Source organism: Alexandromys fortis, unplaced genomic scaffold (genome assembly GCF_014885135.2).
Source record: "Alexandromys fortis isolate MF-2015 unplaced genomic scaffold, M_Fortis_MF-2015_v1.1 scaffold_35, whole genome shotgun sequence".
Taxonomy (NCBI): Eukaryota; Metazoa; Chordata; class Mammalia; order Rodentia; family Cricetidae; genus Alexandromys; species Alexandromys fortis.
This window is the reverse complement of record NW_026067913.1, coordinates 8,556,478-8,573,569: the sequence shown is the minus strand read 5'-3', so window position 1 is coordinate 8,573,569 and position 17,092 is coordinate 8,556,478. Positions and strand designations below refer to the sequence as shown.

Sequence of the window (17,092 nt, the reverse complement as noted above, 5' to 3'; positions counted from 1 at the left end):
TATGTAAAAATCTATTATAATTATTCCCTCTCCTTTTTTTTTTGAAAGAGTGATTGTGGGAGTTTAAGGAACTGTGTTTGGCGTCCTAATGGCTAAGTTTCATCACCCTGTACTCTTCCTCCTGATTGCTAAAAGTTTCCTTCCTATAATTGCAGAAGAGTTTAGCATCTTAACAATAATGGACATGTTTTTAAAAGATTATTGCCAAAAGTGCATTCTTTATTCCAGGGAGACTCTGTAATAGACACTGGCATTTTCGTAATGATACAGGCAAGCTGTAAGCTATTACAGTTTCCTGTAGAGTAACTTAATCTTCATATTGTTTTGTATGTCTAGAATTTTAATAGTGTTTTTAATTTAGAAAAGGAGGTTTATAACATATTACTAATTGCATGTGAATAGGAGCTAAATACACAACTACTGAATTTTATTCTGAAAACAAACATATTTAAAAAGTACTTAACCCAGTGTAGAGAAAGTAACAAAGAAATTAAAGAAAGCCACGGAGGAGGAACAGCAGCTTGCATGGGCTAACAGAGGGAGGGTTAGCATGTTTGGAATGCTTGCAATATTTTGATCTATAACCGAAACAGTAAGAGGAATAGAAAAGGCCCCTCCTAACTAAAATTAAAATATTTTACAACAATTGATGACATAATTTGTTATGCATACTTATGCATATTTAAGACTTAGTAACACCATCCGTCCATGGGTCCCCAGGAAGTTGCAGCGGTAATAACACTCCTGGCGATCTTTAGTGACTTAGAGTGTTTAGTAAGCGTATTAGATACCAAGGTCATTTGAGATCATTTCTAGGTTGAAAAGCCAGACCCGGAAAATAAGGCAACCACTGGTTTTTTTATTGGGCAGGTGAAAGAACAGACGGGAGGTGGGTTTTCTTAAAAATAAAAGTAGTATTGGAAATATTTGCATTTTATACGGTTCTAAGAAACAGCTCAGTGTCTGAATCTAGACTTATATCACCATGCGTAATTTCAACACTCTTGGCACGCCACCCAGCTCCTCTCCAGCGAGCTGGTAGAGATGTGCTTGGTGAACTAATTCAGGAGGCTTTAGTACTATTTTTAAAATCTGGCTTTTATATTAAACAAACCACTTCGCTATTTTGAAAGGAGCTATAATCTACTTAAAACTGTCATTCTCTGTTTCTGACTTGCAATTAGATGATATTTCCAAAATGTCACACCAAGACTCTGCTTCTACCGTCACCGTAATTGAATGTGACAGCCAAGATATTATATCAATACCTTTTCCATAATTAGCAATAAGGAGCCTGCCAAGGGTTAACTAGAAAAGTTTCATAAACATTTTTCTACAAATGGTCCTGAAGGCAGTATTATGCTCTTAAAATCTGCTAATGGAGCAAAGACCGGTGACAAGCAGGAGGCAAATCTGGGAGCAGCACTGTTTGGCAAGGAGAGTTTTGTGCCGTGTGATGTATGTTATGTAAATGAGCTTATTAGGACTCTCATCTATTTTATTATTGGTGACCAATTTAATAGAGGCATTTAAAAAACAATATTTCTGCCTGCCTCCCAGAAGTGAAGAAGATACATTGACATAATTGAGAGCAAATGATTGCGTGTCTTGCCATTTAATCATGTCATTTTTCACTTGCTATTTTTTGCACTCCACTGCATGCTTATAGAATATTTAGCTTCAATAGAGATTAAAATCCCAGAGTTTGACACCGAGCTTGGGTCTCTGTATTAGCGAACATTGTTTTAGAAATTTGGAACCAGCTAAAATACTCAGAATCGTTTATTTTATTTAAAATATGTAAATCATCGGTCAAAGACCATTTGCATTGCTCTAACTTTTGTCTGCTTTAACTAATTATTGACTTCTAGGATGTAAATTCTCACTTGCAACACTTATATGACATCCATGGTTGTGCACAGATTTGGCTAGGATCCAGCTGTTAGGACTCAAAGAACTATCGACTCTGAGAATGTTGATAATCATTTATTTAAAGGACATCTTCTATCTTTGTTTAGTCTCTTTACTATTTCTGAGAAAAGGAAGTGCTTCCACTATGAAATGGACTATCAAGTCCAAGAGATAAAGAGGCATCTTCTGCTTGGTTTACTGGCAGATCGTAGACCCTTAACACAGCGTCCATTTTAATAGGTGTTTCATACATATCTGTTCAATCAATAATGTGGAATTTTCATCTTTATTATCAAAACCATCCTAGATTCAAGTGTAACATATGTTACACATTTTTATATAATTGAAGACCTCCAAATAGGTAGAGATTGGACTTCTAAAGGTTTGAGGCTACTGGCTCTTAACGATTGTAGCTTTATGTTTGTGGTCACTTCTGGTTAAAAGTCTAGGGCAGGAGAGTTTGAGAATGCAGAGATCTTACAAGCATCTTTAGCTTGCTTCTGAAATGTCAGTATTTTTTCTGAGTCAGTTTTCAGTTCCACCTCCCTGGGTTAAAATTCTGGCATTGATCCTTGTAAGTTGAAATACTGTTTATTAAACTTGAAATGTCACCATTTTCTCACTTGTAAATCAGCCTAGCATCTGTCTGTCTGTCTGTCATCATCTACCTACTCTTCTACCAGTTTCTGTGCTTTTGTGGCCACTGAATGAGTCAACCACACAATATTACAGAAAGAGGCCAGTAAGGTGGCCCCAGTAAGTCTAAGTCCTTACTGTCAGGCCTACTGATCTGAGTCCAATTCCATGACCTGACATTGCGGAAGGAGAAATTGATGCCTGCATGTGGTCCTTTGACATCACCCACACACACACACACACACACACACACACACACACACACCCATACCCTCCCTCCACACACGGGAGGATGTTAAAATACACACAAAGCAAAACATTAGTTATTGATATATATGGAATTAGTGAAAGTAACTGAAACCCATAAAATATTGTACAGAATAGTGTTCAAATGATTGATAAGCAATTACAATAATTATTCTTTTATGCTTGAGTGAATTTTGGTAAAATAGCTGAAGCACATATGACATTGTTTTTATTTTGTATTTATTCATATACATGTGAGCAACAGAATTATCTTTGGTGCAGTAGATGACGGTCATCTTAATGTCAGGTCTTCCATTTTTCCAGGCTACCAGTGTGTGACAATTTTATAAGCCAGATAAGAACCGCATCACTGCAATAATTATGCATAATTAATATATTCATTTTATGTACTTCCTCAACTCTGCTTTAAGATCCAGGCTTCTCTGTATACTTTTTGTTTATATTTTTGGTATTTCTAAAAGAAGGTAATTATTAAAATTGGACTATATTATTTTTATCCTAGAAAATGTTTGATCTGTTGAGTGAAGTTTATAGGTCTGTATTAATAACTCTACCCATGTAGGCCTTTTAGCTCTTACCTTAGAAAACCAAGCTGTTCCAACTCTGCATTTATAAGTATGTTATAGGTCCTTTTACTGGCCTATAATTGTACAATAATAATAATAATAACAATAATAATTTCTAATTTAAAGCACTCTTTACTTAATCATAAAGTAGGATTTAAATTTTTTCATTTTTTATTAATGAGTGTGTATGCCTGCTTGTGATATGTATATGGGGTGTGAGTGTGGGGGGGGAGTGTGAGTGAGGGGCTCATGCCAAGGCTTGGATACTAATGTCAGAGGACGTCCTTGGGAGTGAGTTCCCTACTTTCACCAAGGGTTCCAGGATTTGTTTGACCCAGATCATCAGGACTGAATGGGAGGTGTTTTTATCTGCTAAACCATTTTGCCAGCCACCAAATAAGTCTTTTTTTTTATAGTTTAATGTATTTTAATAGCAAACTTACAGGAACAGCACAGAGGACAGACAACATTAAAAACATGTACTTGCATGTAGGACAACTCAGTTAGAAAAGTATAGTGAATGATGGAATCTACTGTATGATAAAAATGCTACAAACACCATTTAGTTGCCGTCAATAAGAAATTTACTTATTTTAAAAAAATCCAAATGCTGGCATTGTCCAGAAAATTTTAACAGGTTTATTTATAATTTTTATAAAGTTGAACTGTTGAAATGTGTTCACTTGAAACATTTTGCTTGCATTAATGCTTTACATCTTGCATTTATATTAAAAATTCACACACAAATGAAAATGGAAAACTGCCAATACCTGATTTCTGCCCCTATTTTTCCACTCGCAATCATATACTTAGGTACCTTTTGACCCCATGGAAAAAATATCTAACATTCAGAACTACTGATAACAGGAAGAAGAGGAAAAAAATTTTTTTGAGAATGAAATGTTTCCCCTCATAGTGGACTCTTAAGCACGTTCTCCACGTATGCGGCGTGCTAGCTGGATATCTTTTGGCATAATTGTTACACGTTTGGCATGGATAGCACACAGGTTGGTATCTTCAAAAAGGCCAACCAGATAGGCCTCACTTGCCTCCTGCAAAGCACCAATAGCTGCACTCTGGAAGCGCAGATCTGTTTTGAAATCCTGAGCAATTTCTGCACCAGACGCTGGAAGGGGAGTTTGCGGATCAGACGTCCAGTGGATTTCTGATAGCGTCTGATTTCACGGAGTGCCACAGTACCAGGCCTGTAACGATGAGGTTTCTTCACCCCTCCAGTAGAGGGCGCACTCTTGCGAGCGGCTTTTGTAGCCAGTTGTTTCCTGGGTGCTTTACCACCGGTGGATTTACGGGCAGTCTGCTTTGTATGAGCCATGGTATGGGCACCTCCTTACTTACCCCCCTTCTCCTTCGGCTGGAGCTCGGCAAGCGAGAGGCGGCGCTGGCGTTAGAGAGCGGCGGCGGCGCGGCGACGGCTGCGAACACCCAAATAAGTCTTTTATGGCATAAAATTATTCTTGATGTAAACATTATCTCAAGACTTTCCATTGGAACATTAAATTACATTGTTTTTATATCTGTACATATTATAGGATGTCTTCTCGGAGAAACATTATTGATGAGTCAATCTAAAGTATCACTGGTTTTATTGGACGGTTCTTATTACGTGATGATTTCTGTGTGTGTTTACATTTTTCTCCAGGCTCATATCCACATGTAGACAAATTAGAGCATAAATTCTACGAAAGCAAAGGTGTGAACCTTGTACGCTGCCGTATGTGTCACTGAGAAAGGGCTCGGCACACAGCGGGCACTCCAGAAATTTATCTGGCGGGTGGGATTATTATCATCAGACCCTACATTAACATCTAGATTTTAGAAAACTGTGATTAAACTTAAGATTTTCAACTTTCTTCCATAAAGCCTGTCCTCTCCTCCACCTTCCAGTCTTCAGATGGCTCCTTCTGGTCCTGTGGGTCCTAACCGGCCTCTTGCAGCTTGTAATAACCTTTCCTGTTCTCTAGGCCGCGTGCTGGCTGGCATTCAGCGGTTATACAGCGCATGGGAGCCGTGGCCTCACCGTTCACAAAGCGCGCTCCCTTCCCTTGCCTTGCTGAAAGTTACAACGTCTTGATGAATTAGCTGTTATCAGCAACCTTTGCCTTGTATTTCTAGCTCTCCCTTGGGGGAATCAGCTGTATTATAAGCTCCTAAGAGGCACCACGTCTTGCTAGATGCCTGTCACCCGCCAATGTTAATCCAGTAATGGAAAGTACAGCGTTTGGCGCATAACTGATACCCATCAAGAGGTTACTGCTATAATAGATACCTCTCACACGGCCTTTGCCAAACTTACCTCTTTGGCAATGGTCAGGAGTCAAGGAGTCAAAGGCTGCCCCAGAGACACTCTACACTGTAGGTTTGTTAGAATCAGAGTTTAGGACTTGTATGTTTGTGTTTCCAAAAATGATCTACTCAGGGAAAATCTCTAATTTGTAAAGTTTAATCTACTCTGGGTATAATAGAGTTCTCAAGCTTGAGACTGCACTCACTTGTAGGTCTTCCCTAAGCCGTGACTCACTGTGCCTCGCCAGAGAATCCCTCATTCGTATAGGTGTGAATGACCCTAGAGAGCCTACAAGCTAGTTGTTTTTTCTTTCTTGTTTTGAGATACTACCTTACCCTCTACCCCAGCCAGCCTGGTAGTTACCTAAACTTACTGTCCCCTTGCTCAGGCTCCTGACTATCAGGGATTGCATGCGTTTTCTGAATGTCTGGGAAGACTGAAGAATTTACAGGTGTATGTTCTGGGGTGATGTAAGTACTCTCTGATCTGGAGACCACACCCTGAAAATCCCTGTTCCTGGAAACATCACTACATACAGCAGATAGGAGGAAAAAATATGAAATCAGAACGGTGAAATGGGAAGAGTCCAAAAATTTAAAAAAGAAATTACATAGGCAGGAATTTAGGAGCTTGCCAAAAAGAGAGATCGATGCTCTTGCCGTAGTTTAAACGAGAACACACCTGTGTGTTGCTGTTCTTTCCTTGTTCTGTCGCTTCTCTCACACTAGGCTAAAGGCAGCCAAGTGCCGTCCGTGCAGAACGCTCCTCACTTCCATGCTTGCTGCATGTATAATGTACTCAGCCATATATGGTTAAACAGTTGTTTAGTATAGAAGGCGAAGTCATGCTCGCCTTTCTAAAGAGCATTGCTTCACAGCATTCCATCTTAACAGAGCATCATCTAGCATCCCAAGACTTAGTTCATGTTGACCTACTCCAACAGAGTTAACATGAATAAGAATTCTGTCAGAAATACTGGGTATAAAATGCTTTGGAGTTTCTCCAGTTAGATTTGCTTCATCGTGTTCAATATTTGCTTTGTTTGGGGGATTTTTAAACTATTTTTTCTTTTCGTTTCTCTTCTTATTTGGCATTTGTTTTTAATATAATAGTTCCAGTAATAATCATACTCGTTCTTTTATTGTGTGTTTATTTGCATTCATTTGCATTTTGTGAGGTAGCTAATACTCATTTGATGTCAAGAATGTATACATGCAGGTAAATGCTCCCTTTTGTATAATATGTTTTCATTTAAGTAAATGTGTAACACCGTGACAGCTAAGCACTGACATGGAAGTCTTCCCTTCAGGGCTGCTGAGAGCCTAAAGCCAACAGCAAATATCTTATTCGGCTTGGTGGAAAATGGTAGAACACTTGGTCACCACTTGTGAGGCTTTGCGTTCAAATTGCAGCACCACAAAAGGAAAACAGAAGTTGTTGTTGTTGTTTTAAAATCATATTTGGCTTACTAATATGAGTAGTTAAGCATGGGAAAAAGTTGATTAAGCCGAGGGACACACAAAACAAAGCACACTTTCCTCCAAAATTTGTGTGTTCCACCATTGGTGAATTAAAGGTCAGATTAGCAGTGTATAAAGGTAGGGGGAAAGCTGTTATCCTGTTAGCAACTGTCTTACAATGTGACCCCAAACAGATGCCTTCAGTGTGTGCGACGTCTGATTGGCTTATGGGAAGAAGGGGGTGCTGGGAGCCGATTTGAGTGGCTGCCATTACAAGATGGCATTTGGCCCCGGCCTCGCTTAATAAATAACTCCATATTAAGGTTGCAGTTCTTCCACCAGAAAACAGGGTGAGTTGTTGTGATCTAGCTGCCCACACTCTCCCTGACCGGCAGGGGAACTTCCTTGTGGTCTGTAATTGACAAGGATGTTCCCCTGCTTTCTTTCTGGCAGGTGGGTCTCCAGAAAAGCAGTTAAAGTATCAAAGGTTGCTAGGCAGACTCCCTATATAAGCAGCTACAGCTGAGAGCTCGGGGCCCCTTGTTCTCTGCTCTCCCTTCAACCAAGAGGCTCCAATAAAACGTGATTTGGGAAGAATCCTCGTCTGGTGGCTGTTCTTTCCTGCTGGTCAGGGAGTTTACCGCAAGGGGGTAACTTCTCGGCCCCAAACCATGGAAGTTTGACGATTTGTTTCAGCCTTTCCATGTTTACTACAAATCTGTCTTTTTAGAAACATGACAAAAGTTGGTGGGAACTTTATGAAAAATAAATAAAGGGGCTGGTTAAAAACTTGAGAGTAGCCTGCCAGGACAGTTCTCCTGGGAGATGACACTAAGATTCTGATAAAGACGGGATGCTACAACGCTCAAGTCTTTAGAATCCCTTTCTTAGACGTAATTGAAATTCCTTTTAAAAATTGTTTTCTCGGCCTCTTTCCTATTTCTCAAGAAGGCCGTGTGACTCGCATCAGAACCAGGAGGATTTCTTTAGAGCATGCTTCAGAGTTGGCTGTAATGACCAGTGCTGTGGATGTTTCTCTGCCCTCTCCTCCTTTCCAGCTCCCAACACAAGAACCACTTCTTACCACCTAAGCCTGCTTGATTGTGCACCACCTTAACAGGTCTCTGGGCTCTCTACCCCTTTGACTTCCATCACTCATATTGGGCCCCTGGCTCCTGTCATTTCCTTACAGGTGGATAAAATTCCAGCAGCAGCTTGCCTGTAGCACATCACTTGGTGTTTGTCTCTGTTCTCTCTCTCTCTCTCTCTCTCTCTCTCTCTCTCTCTCTCTCTCTCTCTTACACAACTCTTTCTTCTCTTTTCCTCTTTCTCCCCCCCCCCCCACAGAGTACTGTGCTTATTTATGTAGTTCATATCTAGTAAAGTCTCCGCTCCTTCACGGAAGGAGCAATGATTTGTTCTCTGTGTAATCCTCCGTTACAGAAAGAAGGCCCAGCAAGTGGAAGACACATCACAGATGTGAGGAGATCATGGAAGGATGTTTGTCTTATTCTATGACTGCCTTACTTACTTAGCTGGAGTTTCTGCTTTCTAAAATATATTTCTCTAAAATCTAAGGCAGAAAATAATAATAATCATTTGCTCCCGCTAGTTATATTTAACATTTCTCAGTACATATGGAGAATATGTATCTCGGTTTATTAGAAAAATAATGTAGAATACTGATTCTAAGGAAGGTTGCCAACAAACCACTGATTTTATTTAGTATGTGTGATTATAAATAAATACATTTTGTTGGTTGTCCGGGAAACACATTTATGTAGGAGAATGTTATCAACTGTCTCTAGGTAAAAAGAAATACTGAAACAATGTTAGGTACAAAAAAATTTTCCAGTTTCCTTTGAACAGTTCACATGGAAAAAAAAATAATCTAGGATATAGATTAAACCTTAAGATGTTTAAAGTGAAAACTGCCGAATTGTGAGGATGCAAAACTCAGATAGCAAATGTTAACAGTACCTGCTTTTGTAGTTTAAATGTTTAGGATGTTGTTTATGTGGGGCCTATGGTGTATGTGCATAGTGAGTGTGCATCAGCATGGGGGTGTATGTGCCCCTGTTTGGACATGAGGCCAGAAGAGGACATCAGATGTCTTCTAGTGTTCTGTCTTAATGGCCTGAGACAGGGTCTTTCTGCACCCAAATGCAGCTTCAGCTGGGATGGGTGGTAAGTGAGCCTCAGTTTTCCCTTCTTGCAATGCAAGAGCTCTGATCCATTTCTTCAGCCTTGCTTTTGTAGTTTTTAAGGTAGTGTATTTATCTTGACTTCCCTGCATTAAGATGTAGATGCAAATTGTCTAGATATGTAGAAACTCAATATGTTCTGCACACTTTCAAGAAATCATGGTCAGTAATCTTTATGAAAAACATATTACATCCCAAATAGCCTTTGTGAGGACTTTGTGAGGTGAATGGAGCCCATCTGAACTGCTTTGCAGTATGGCCTGAGATAACTCCACACAAAGTTTTAGTGCCGTTCATTATGATTTTTCCCTCAGCTAAAAACTTCGAGGTTTTTTGTTGGCTTATAGATATGCACTTATTGTTCTACTAAAGAGAGGTTTGCAAAACCCAAATTCCATCAAAACATCTCCTGATTTTTTTTTAGCTATTTTCTTTTAACAATTTAGCCACAGTTCAAAACCCCAAATCATCAACATTCATGTCTCTAGGTCTCATTTGAATCAATTTCAGTTGGCCATAACCATAGCACTTTCTTGCATATTCAATATTTGGGCAAAATTTGGTATTAGATGGGCTTCATCATTTGCATGCCTTGACAATTGTAAATTAAGGGGACAAATTGAAATGAAAGTATGCATGTGTGTGCATATGTATGTGCATGTGTGTGCATGCACACGTGTGTGTGCATGTGTGTGCGTGTGTGTGTCTCACGGTATGGGGTAGGAGTAGGGGTTGGGGAGGTAGTTGGAAGAACTGCTGGAGAAGATGAAGACAGTATTATTGCTTTACTAGGCTCCAAGTTTGTCTTTGCTTGTCTAGGGGTTTCCTGTCTTCTACACTGAACTGGTGAATAGCATCAGAAAAAGAATTTGTCAGAGCCAGGATGGTATTGGGAGTTATATAGGAAAATAGACATGTACCCTAGGAAAATAAAGAAGGATTGGTCCAGGAAACCTAGCTCAAACAGCTGCTCGGGTAAGACATGAATAATAAAATTCCTAGTCATATTTTGCCATAAATAGAGGTTTGGGAATTTGTCATTCACCTCATTTAAAATGCAGAAATATTAAAGGTACAGGTTCTCTCATTATGGAAATAATAGAATTCCAGCTATTACCGAGTTAGGGTCATTTAAATGGATATAGCATGCATTATATCAGTAAGTGGAACATCTGTATGGAATGTCCACCTGCTGATCGACTACTCCTACCCCGTGCACAATTCAGCGAACAGCACTTAATCATCTCAAGACTTCTTCTAATGAAGCCTTATCTAGATTAACATTTTAAGCACAAATACTTTCAGGCATTAAAACCCTCACACTAAATGAAATTGCATTGTCTTGTTTACCCTTGTTGATTAATAAGCAATCTGCTAACTGTTGGAACAGTCCAATTGTGGCAGGAGAAGGAGATTAGTAATTCAGTGATGTTTGTGGGTATAATCATCATTTCTCCTGAAGGCTCTGAATTAGAATATCACTTACACACTATCCGTAGGCAAAGAAAGGATATAATATTTTTAGACATGTGTACCCACTATTTTGTTTCAATCGTTCAGCTTAGGGTCAGCGCAGCAATACAAATGCTTCTAAGAGGCAAAATGCTATTTTGATGCATGCAGATCCTTTTTAAATGGTGTGGGTGTCTATTAAAAGAAACAGAATAACCAGCAAATTGTGCAGTAATAATCCAGTGTCTTGATTTCTGTGTTAGGAACATTATTGCTTTGTTAATCAAGCATTGGAAGAGGAATATTGCCCACTGTTTTTTAGATAATAGAGTTTACATATGAAAATTCTTTGCAGTATTATTTATTTTTGCCAATAAAATACTGAACTTTTTCCCTCCAAAGGATCTAGGGGTAAATGTAGAAGAATAATTGCACTTGGATAAGGATTTTCTATTTGTTGTTTATGTTTCCTTTGACCTTGAACCAACACCCTCGCTCTGCTTACAGTCTGCAGTTCATAAGACTTAGGTGATTTCTCTCCACCATGTAAGAGATTGCTAATACCCGAGTGCCAAGACGAGATCTTCCATTTTGGAAGCATAAATCAGAGGAAAGGGGACTAGGAAACCCAGGCTCCTAAACTCCCTCGCCTTCAACAGCTGTGTATTGGAGGCCACCAATCTCAAGAAAACTGTAGGTCCGCTCCTGCCCTAGTGTTCAAAGCTGAGCAGTCTGTGCAATGTGAAATCGTGATGTAAGTGATTATCTCATGTTTCCTGAAAGCTGGTCCTCCTAACACATACAAACTGGTCTCCTTCTCTGTATTGCAGTCTCTCTGTCACGAGATCAAGCAGCGTCGTAGAGGGGTAGCCTCCATTCTGAGGCTGTGCCAGCACCTTCTGGACGACCGCGACACCTGCAATCTGAATGCGGACCACCAGCCCATGCAGCTGATCATTGTAAACCTCGAAAGAAGGTGGGAAGCCATTGTCATGCAAGCCGTCCAGTGGCAGACGCGGCTACAAAAGAAGATGGGAAAAGAACCCGTGAGTGTCACTCCCCCGCACAATTGGCTCTGTTTTTTTTTTTTTTGAGCAAACACGCACCCCTAGGCTTGGCCAGTAAGTTCATTGTATAAGCTTTCTCACAAACTAGAGACATAACCATCCCCTAACCAAAACTCCATTCATCGTAACAGAAAGTTACTTATGTTGCTCACATGATTTTTAGCGCATCTCATTGTCTTTTTTAAAAAAGTTACATGTATATTTTGGTTATTCTTACCACTGAGGATATTAATTCTTTCATTTATTCCTTCACCAAAATGTTCGCCAAGCACACAACTACTCCAAGAATGTTTTGCTAGGAGATAGTTTAATACCCTAAGTACATGGTGCAGTGTGTGTGCTCTGGGTACAGTTTCAGTTCTTGAATATCTGAGGAGTTAAAGCCATCTGTCCACCTGTCCCCAGCAGCCCTGCTTCCAGGGTCTTCTGACGGATTACTGAGAACTGTCGAGTTTCCTCCGAGAGTTTAATGCAGTGTTGGTAGTAGGGGGCATGATTTCCATTAACTATTCGCCAGACCTGCGGGTGCAGGTTCCAGCAGTTACTGGGGGAAAGAAATATGTAAGAGTAGAAGCTGCTTTAATTACAATATAGAATACACATTTGCTCTGGAAGCCTTCACATTCTCAGGAGAAAGAAACTGTCCCTGGAAAGAGGGTAACACTGAAGAAACCATCACTGGAAAGCGGGTAACCCTGAAGTGACCTCGACATCAGTGTCTACTAGTTGTAGGGCCACTTATTTTACATTTGACCTAAATAAGTAAAATACACATACATACATACATACGCATATGTGTATACACATACATATAATGGAATGTATATGTATACACGTATATATGTACATATATATACATATATATATTCATTCCAGTCCTACAAAATATTTGGAAAATACAAAATGGAAAAAAAAGGAACCCAAAGGGACAAGAATTGTCATTGAAAACACATACAAATTGTCGTCTTATCAAAGCTTTAGGATTGACTTTTCTGGTGTGTTTTAGGTCAGGGACTCAGGGCAGAAAGGCATGGAATCATTAGATTTGCCTGCCCCCTTTGCTTTTGTGTCTGTGCTGAGTCTCGGGGTGATTTCTCTCAATGGTTCTGTTCAACTGATCTTAACTGAAGCTGTCACAGTTCTTAAGATTTCCAAATTATTACCAATAATCAAAGATTGATTATTACCAAAAATCAAATATTGATTATTGATTATTACCAATAATCAAGAATTAGATGTCCTTTCTTTTTTTTTCATATTTCTCTTTTTTTCTTTTCTTTTCTTTCTTTTTTTTAAGACAGGGTTTCTCTGTGTAACAGTCCTGGCTGTCCTGGAACTCACTCTGTAGACCAGGCTGGCCTCGAACTCATAGAAAGCCTCTTACCTCTGCCTCGGAGTGCTGGGATTAAAGTGTGCACCACCACTGCCCAGAAGGGTGTCTATTCTTGAAATAATTTGTTTGTTGTGAAACTGTTTAACTAACATCTTTTCTTCTCCCTCCCTCCCTCTCCCTCCCTCTCCCCTGCCCCCCCTTTTTCTTGCTAATGTTTGTAAAGACAGAAAAGGTTATTTTTTATCTCCTTTGTGGTGAGGATAGAGAGGCTTAGCTCAGCACCACTGGCAATAGGAAAAGTTATGGCATTTTCAGGGCATTCAACTGGTTTGGCAAAGACAAAACTGATCCAGGCTTTATTTGAATCATGATCAGGAACGCTGGATTGAGCTCTGTAAAGTAGCTGTAGGGCATGGATGTTTGAGTGTGAGTGTCTGTGTGCACACGAGTGTGTGTGTGCGTGCACGTGCATGCACACGCACATGCACACATGCATGTGGTCACAAATGCCCATGTGTGGAATATATGAGGGTTTGTGCATGTGTGTATGCAGGTAAGCATACTCCTATGGGGAGGACAGAAAAGGATGAGGCTTTCCCTGTCACTTTCTTGGAACAGAAAGGTTTCCTAGAATCTGGAGCTAAGTTGTCAACCAGAAAGCCCCAGAGTTTCTATCCTTCACAGTACTGGGGTTATAGGCATACCCCGCTGTTACAGGTATGCTGGGGATCTGAACTCTGGTCCTCTTGCTTGCACAGCGAACACTCTCTCATCTATTGAGCCATCTCCCAATCCTCTGGGTTGTCTTACCTATCTCTATAGTAAAGGCAAGTTGCTTCTTGGAAGTGTGAGCTAATGGAGAGAGGTCATATAAATGACAGCCAAGTCTCTCCTAATGAGGTGATTTGGAACAATGAAGGTAGCAAGTAAGGATGTTAATGATAAAAAATAGACTGAAAGTCACTTTCTGGAAAGGAGCAGAGGGATGGAGAGTGGACCACCCGGCCTCTGGGAGTACTTAGAGGAAAATATCTTGGTAGGTGAACTGAGGCGGGAAGACCTACCCACTGTGGGTGGCACCATTCTCTAGGCTGGTATCTTGGATGTCAAAAAAAGGGGGGGGGGGTAAAGCAAACCGAGTGCTAGCTTGTTCTCTGTCCTCTCTGCTTCTTGACTTTGGACACAATTGGGATCAATCATCCACCTCAAGCTTCCACAGTCATTACTTCTGTGTGGTCATGGGCAGTACTCTCAAACCATGAGCCAAAATAAACCATTTCCACCTAAGCAGCTTTTGTCAGTTTTATGGTAACAACAGGAAAACAAGCTAATGTAGACAAGATCAAACAGGTAAAGCCCAGAGGTGAGACAGTACCTTCAGAGTAGCTGGAGGAAGAATGGAGCGACCCTTTCAAGGAGAGTGACTCCCAGATTATTCTCAGAAACGGGAAGTTCAGGAGATGGGAAAGGTGGAGATGGAGGTGAAGGGGCAATGTGAGAAAATACCTGGAGCTTCCTTCACAGAGCAGGTGGCATTCCAATAGGAAAGGAAATAGAGTTTCTAAATATCTCTAGCAGAAGTGTTTGTCGTCAGCGTACCTGTTCTACTAGGATGTCAAGGGAAGGCCATCAACCAAACAGAACTTATATCCAATAGAAACCCAGATATGCAGAGGAAAGAACATGGGGCTGCTCACTGTGAGTAAATGAGAAACACTTCCCTATTATTTCAATCTCTTTAAGTGTTAATGGACTGTTTAAATCAAGATAATAGCATTGCATGGTAGGATTTACAACACGGAGAGTCGCAAGTGCCAGGAAGCAGCTATGCCACAATGCTTTGTACTCTTTTCATTTTATGTGAGGTACTGGAGCATCCTTTCAGGGGAGGCTGTGATAAGATCAAGTGTGTATGGGTGGCTGTAACACCTGAAAGATACAGCCAAGCAAAAAGCTAGAGTAAGATACAAAAGGAAATGAATAGGGTCGTTCTTTTATATCGCCGTCTAAAGAAGAAAAAGAAAATAAGAAACAGACGTAATAAGGCTTTTAAGGACAAGATGAGATTTAATGTGGCTGCATCAATAGTCCCAGGGAATGAAATGGACTGAAAACTACTTAAAAGAATATAATTGTTAAATTGGGTAAATTAAAACCTACTATGTCTCTGTGAAGAGGCAAGGAAAAGAGAGTGTGGTACAGAAATTCCAACAACACACCTCAACAACGGATAGACCAGAAAGTAAGTGTGAACATAAGAAGACATGAATGTTATCGTGAAACAGCATGACCTAATTGACATCTAAAACACTCCAACCAAGTCCTATCAGCAAAAAAAGAGGTCCAGACAAAAGCTACCCCCTTCGTCCCTGTGGGAAGTTGATTGCTGCAACTGTGGGAAATGATATGGAAGTTCTTGAAGGGTTTGAAAATAGAATTAGTGTACGACCCCACAGCCTCTGTTCTGGGTATGTGCCATCTCCTTGCTAAGGTACCTGTATACCCGCGTTCTTCACAACATTATCCCTCAGAGCTAAGACGTGGACACGGAGATCATGACTGGTGGGTGAATAAAAAAGAGTCATCCTTTATATGGAGATTCAGACATTTGCCACAGCATAGAGTAACCTAGAGGACATCATATGGCATTAAGTAAGTGGACACCAGAAGAAAAATGCTGGACAATCGTATTCGTATGTGGAATCTTAAAGTAGCAACAGAATAAACCAATCTAAAGAGACAGTGGACTGGTGATTGCAGGGGCAGGATACAGGGTGGAAAGAGGTCCATCAAAGAACACAAAGCTTCAGTTATGGCAGACTGAATAATCTAGAGATACAATATATAAAAGCAAAAATATAGTTAACGATATTGCCTCGCAAACAAGAAATGTGTTAAGAGAGGAGGCTTTAGGCATTCTTACCACACACATGCACAAAAGAGGCTCTGAGATTATGGATATGCTAATTTTATTCAGTGCACTATTTGCATATCAAAGCATGGTGATAATCTTATATATACAACAAAAACGGGTAAGCCTGTCATCCAATAGCAACAAAGACGACATTATTTTTAAGTGTATACAGGACATATATCAAAACTCTCTTCTGAATCACAAAAAGTTTTTTGAAAAGAATTTATATTATACAAAGCACAGCCAAGGCTCCCTAGAATAGTGTAATCACGTTCACTTAACGAAAAGTGCGTTCTTTGTCTATCATAGGATTCTAGTGTAGAGATACTGTATAGAAATGTACTCAGACAGTCTTCAGAGAAATACAGAGCAACGCGCTTAAAGTTTCTACCATAGTCTTGCTCTTTGCTTAGATCTTTGTGAATAACCTCCTTCTCAGTTTCCTGATCCAGTATGACACCTATTTGGAGATAGCAGGTCAATAAAGATAGAAACAAAGCCAGAATTTTTCTCCAACTTTGAGCTATCCGGGGCTGTAATTTCAGAAAGGAAAGCTGGAGAAGACCCAGGTATCATTTAAGACCGGTTCAACAATACACTGCATCCACGTGCTCACTCCTCACTTCCAGACGAGCTCCAAGCTTTTTGAGGTGAATATTTGGGAATTGTTAGTGACCACTGAGGATAAAACTGGCCTTGAATGACACAGCACAGAACGAGTAAGCAACCCCATAGGCAGGCAGATCTTCCCACAAATGTCAGAGGGTTCCCTCTGGGAAACACTTGGTTCTGTCAAGAGTTACTAGTCCTATTTTCATGTACACTCTGAGGACAGATCTCTTCAAATATGCATCTGAAAGACATTCAATACAGCATTGCCTAGCCTTGCTAAGAGGCCCAAAGCATTATCTACAGTGCAAGACAACTTTGTCTATAGGAGAGGCGATGAATTTGGGCGGGGGGGGGGGGGCACAGGA

The 17,092-nt window shown here is 40.2% G+C and overlaps 1 protein-coding gene and 1 pseudogene across 2 annotated transcripts in view; one reads left to right on the top strand and one right to left on the bottom strand.

Moving 5' to 3' along the window:
* The window catches only part of Akap6 (A-kinase anchoring protein 6), a 454,178-nt gene that overhangs the window by 402,732 nt on the left and 34,354 nt on the right, over nucleotides 1–17,092 (top strand). For both annotated transcript variants that reach the window (XM_050138897.1, XM_050138896.1), the window contains one exon: nucleotides 11,632–11,847. In XM_050138897.1, coding sequence (XP_049994854.1) covers nucleotides 11,632–11,847 — 216 coding nt within the window. The remainder of the gene's footprint in view (nucleotides 1–11,631; nucleotides 11,848–17,092) is intronic.
* On the bottom strand, nucleotides 4,180–4,814 carry LOC126499609 (histone H3.3A-like; annotated as a pseudogene).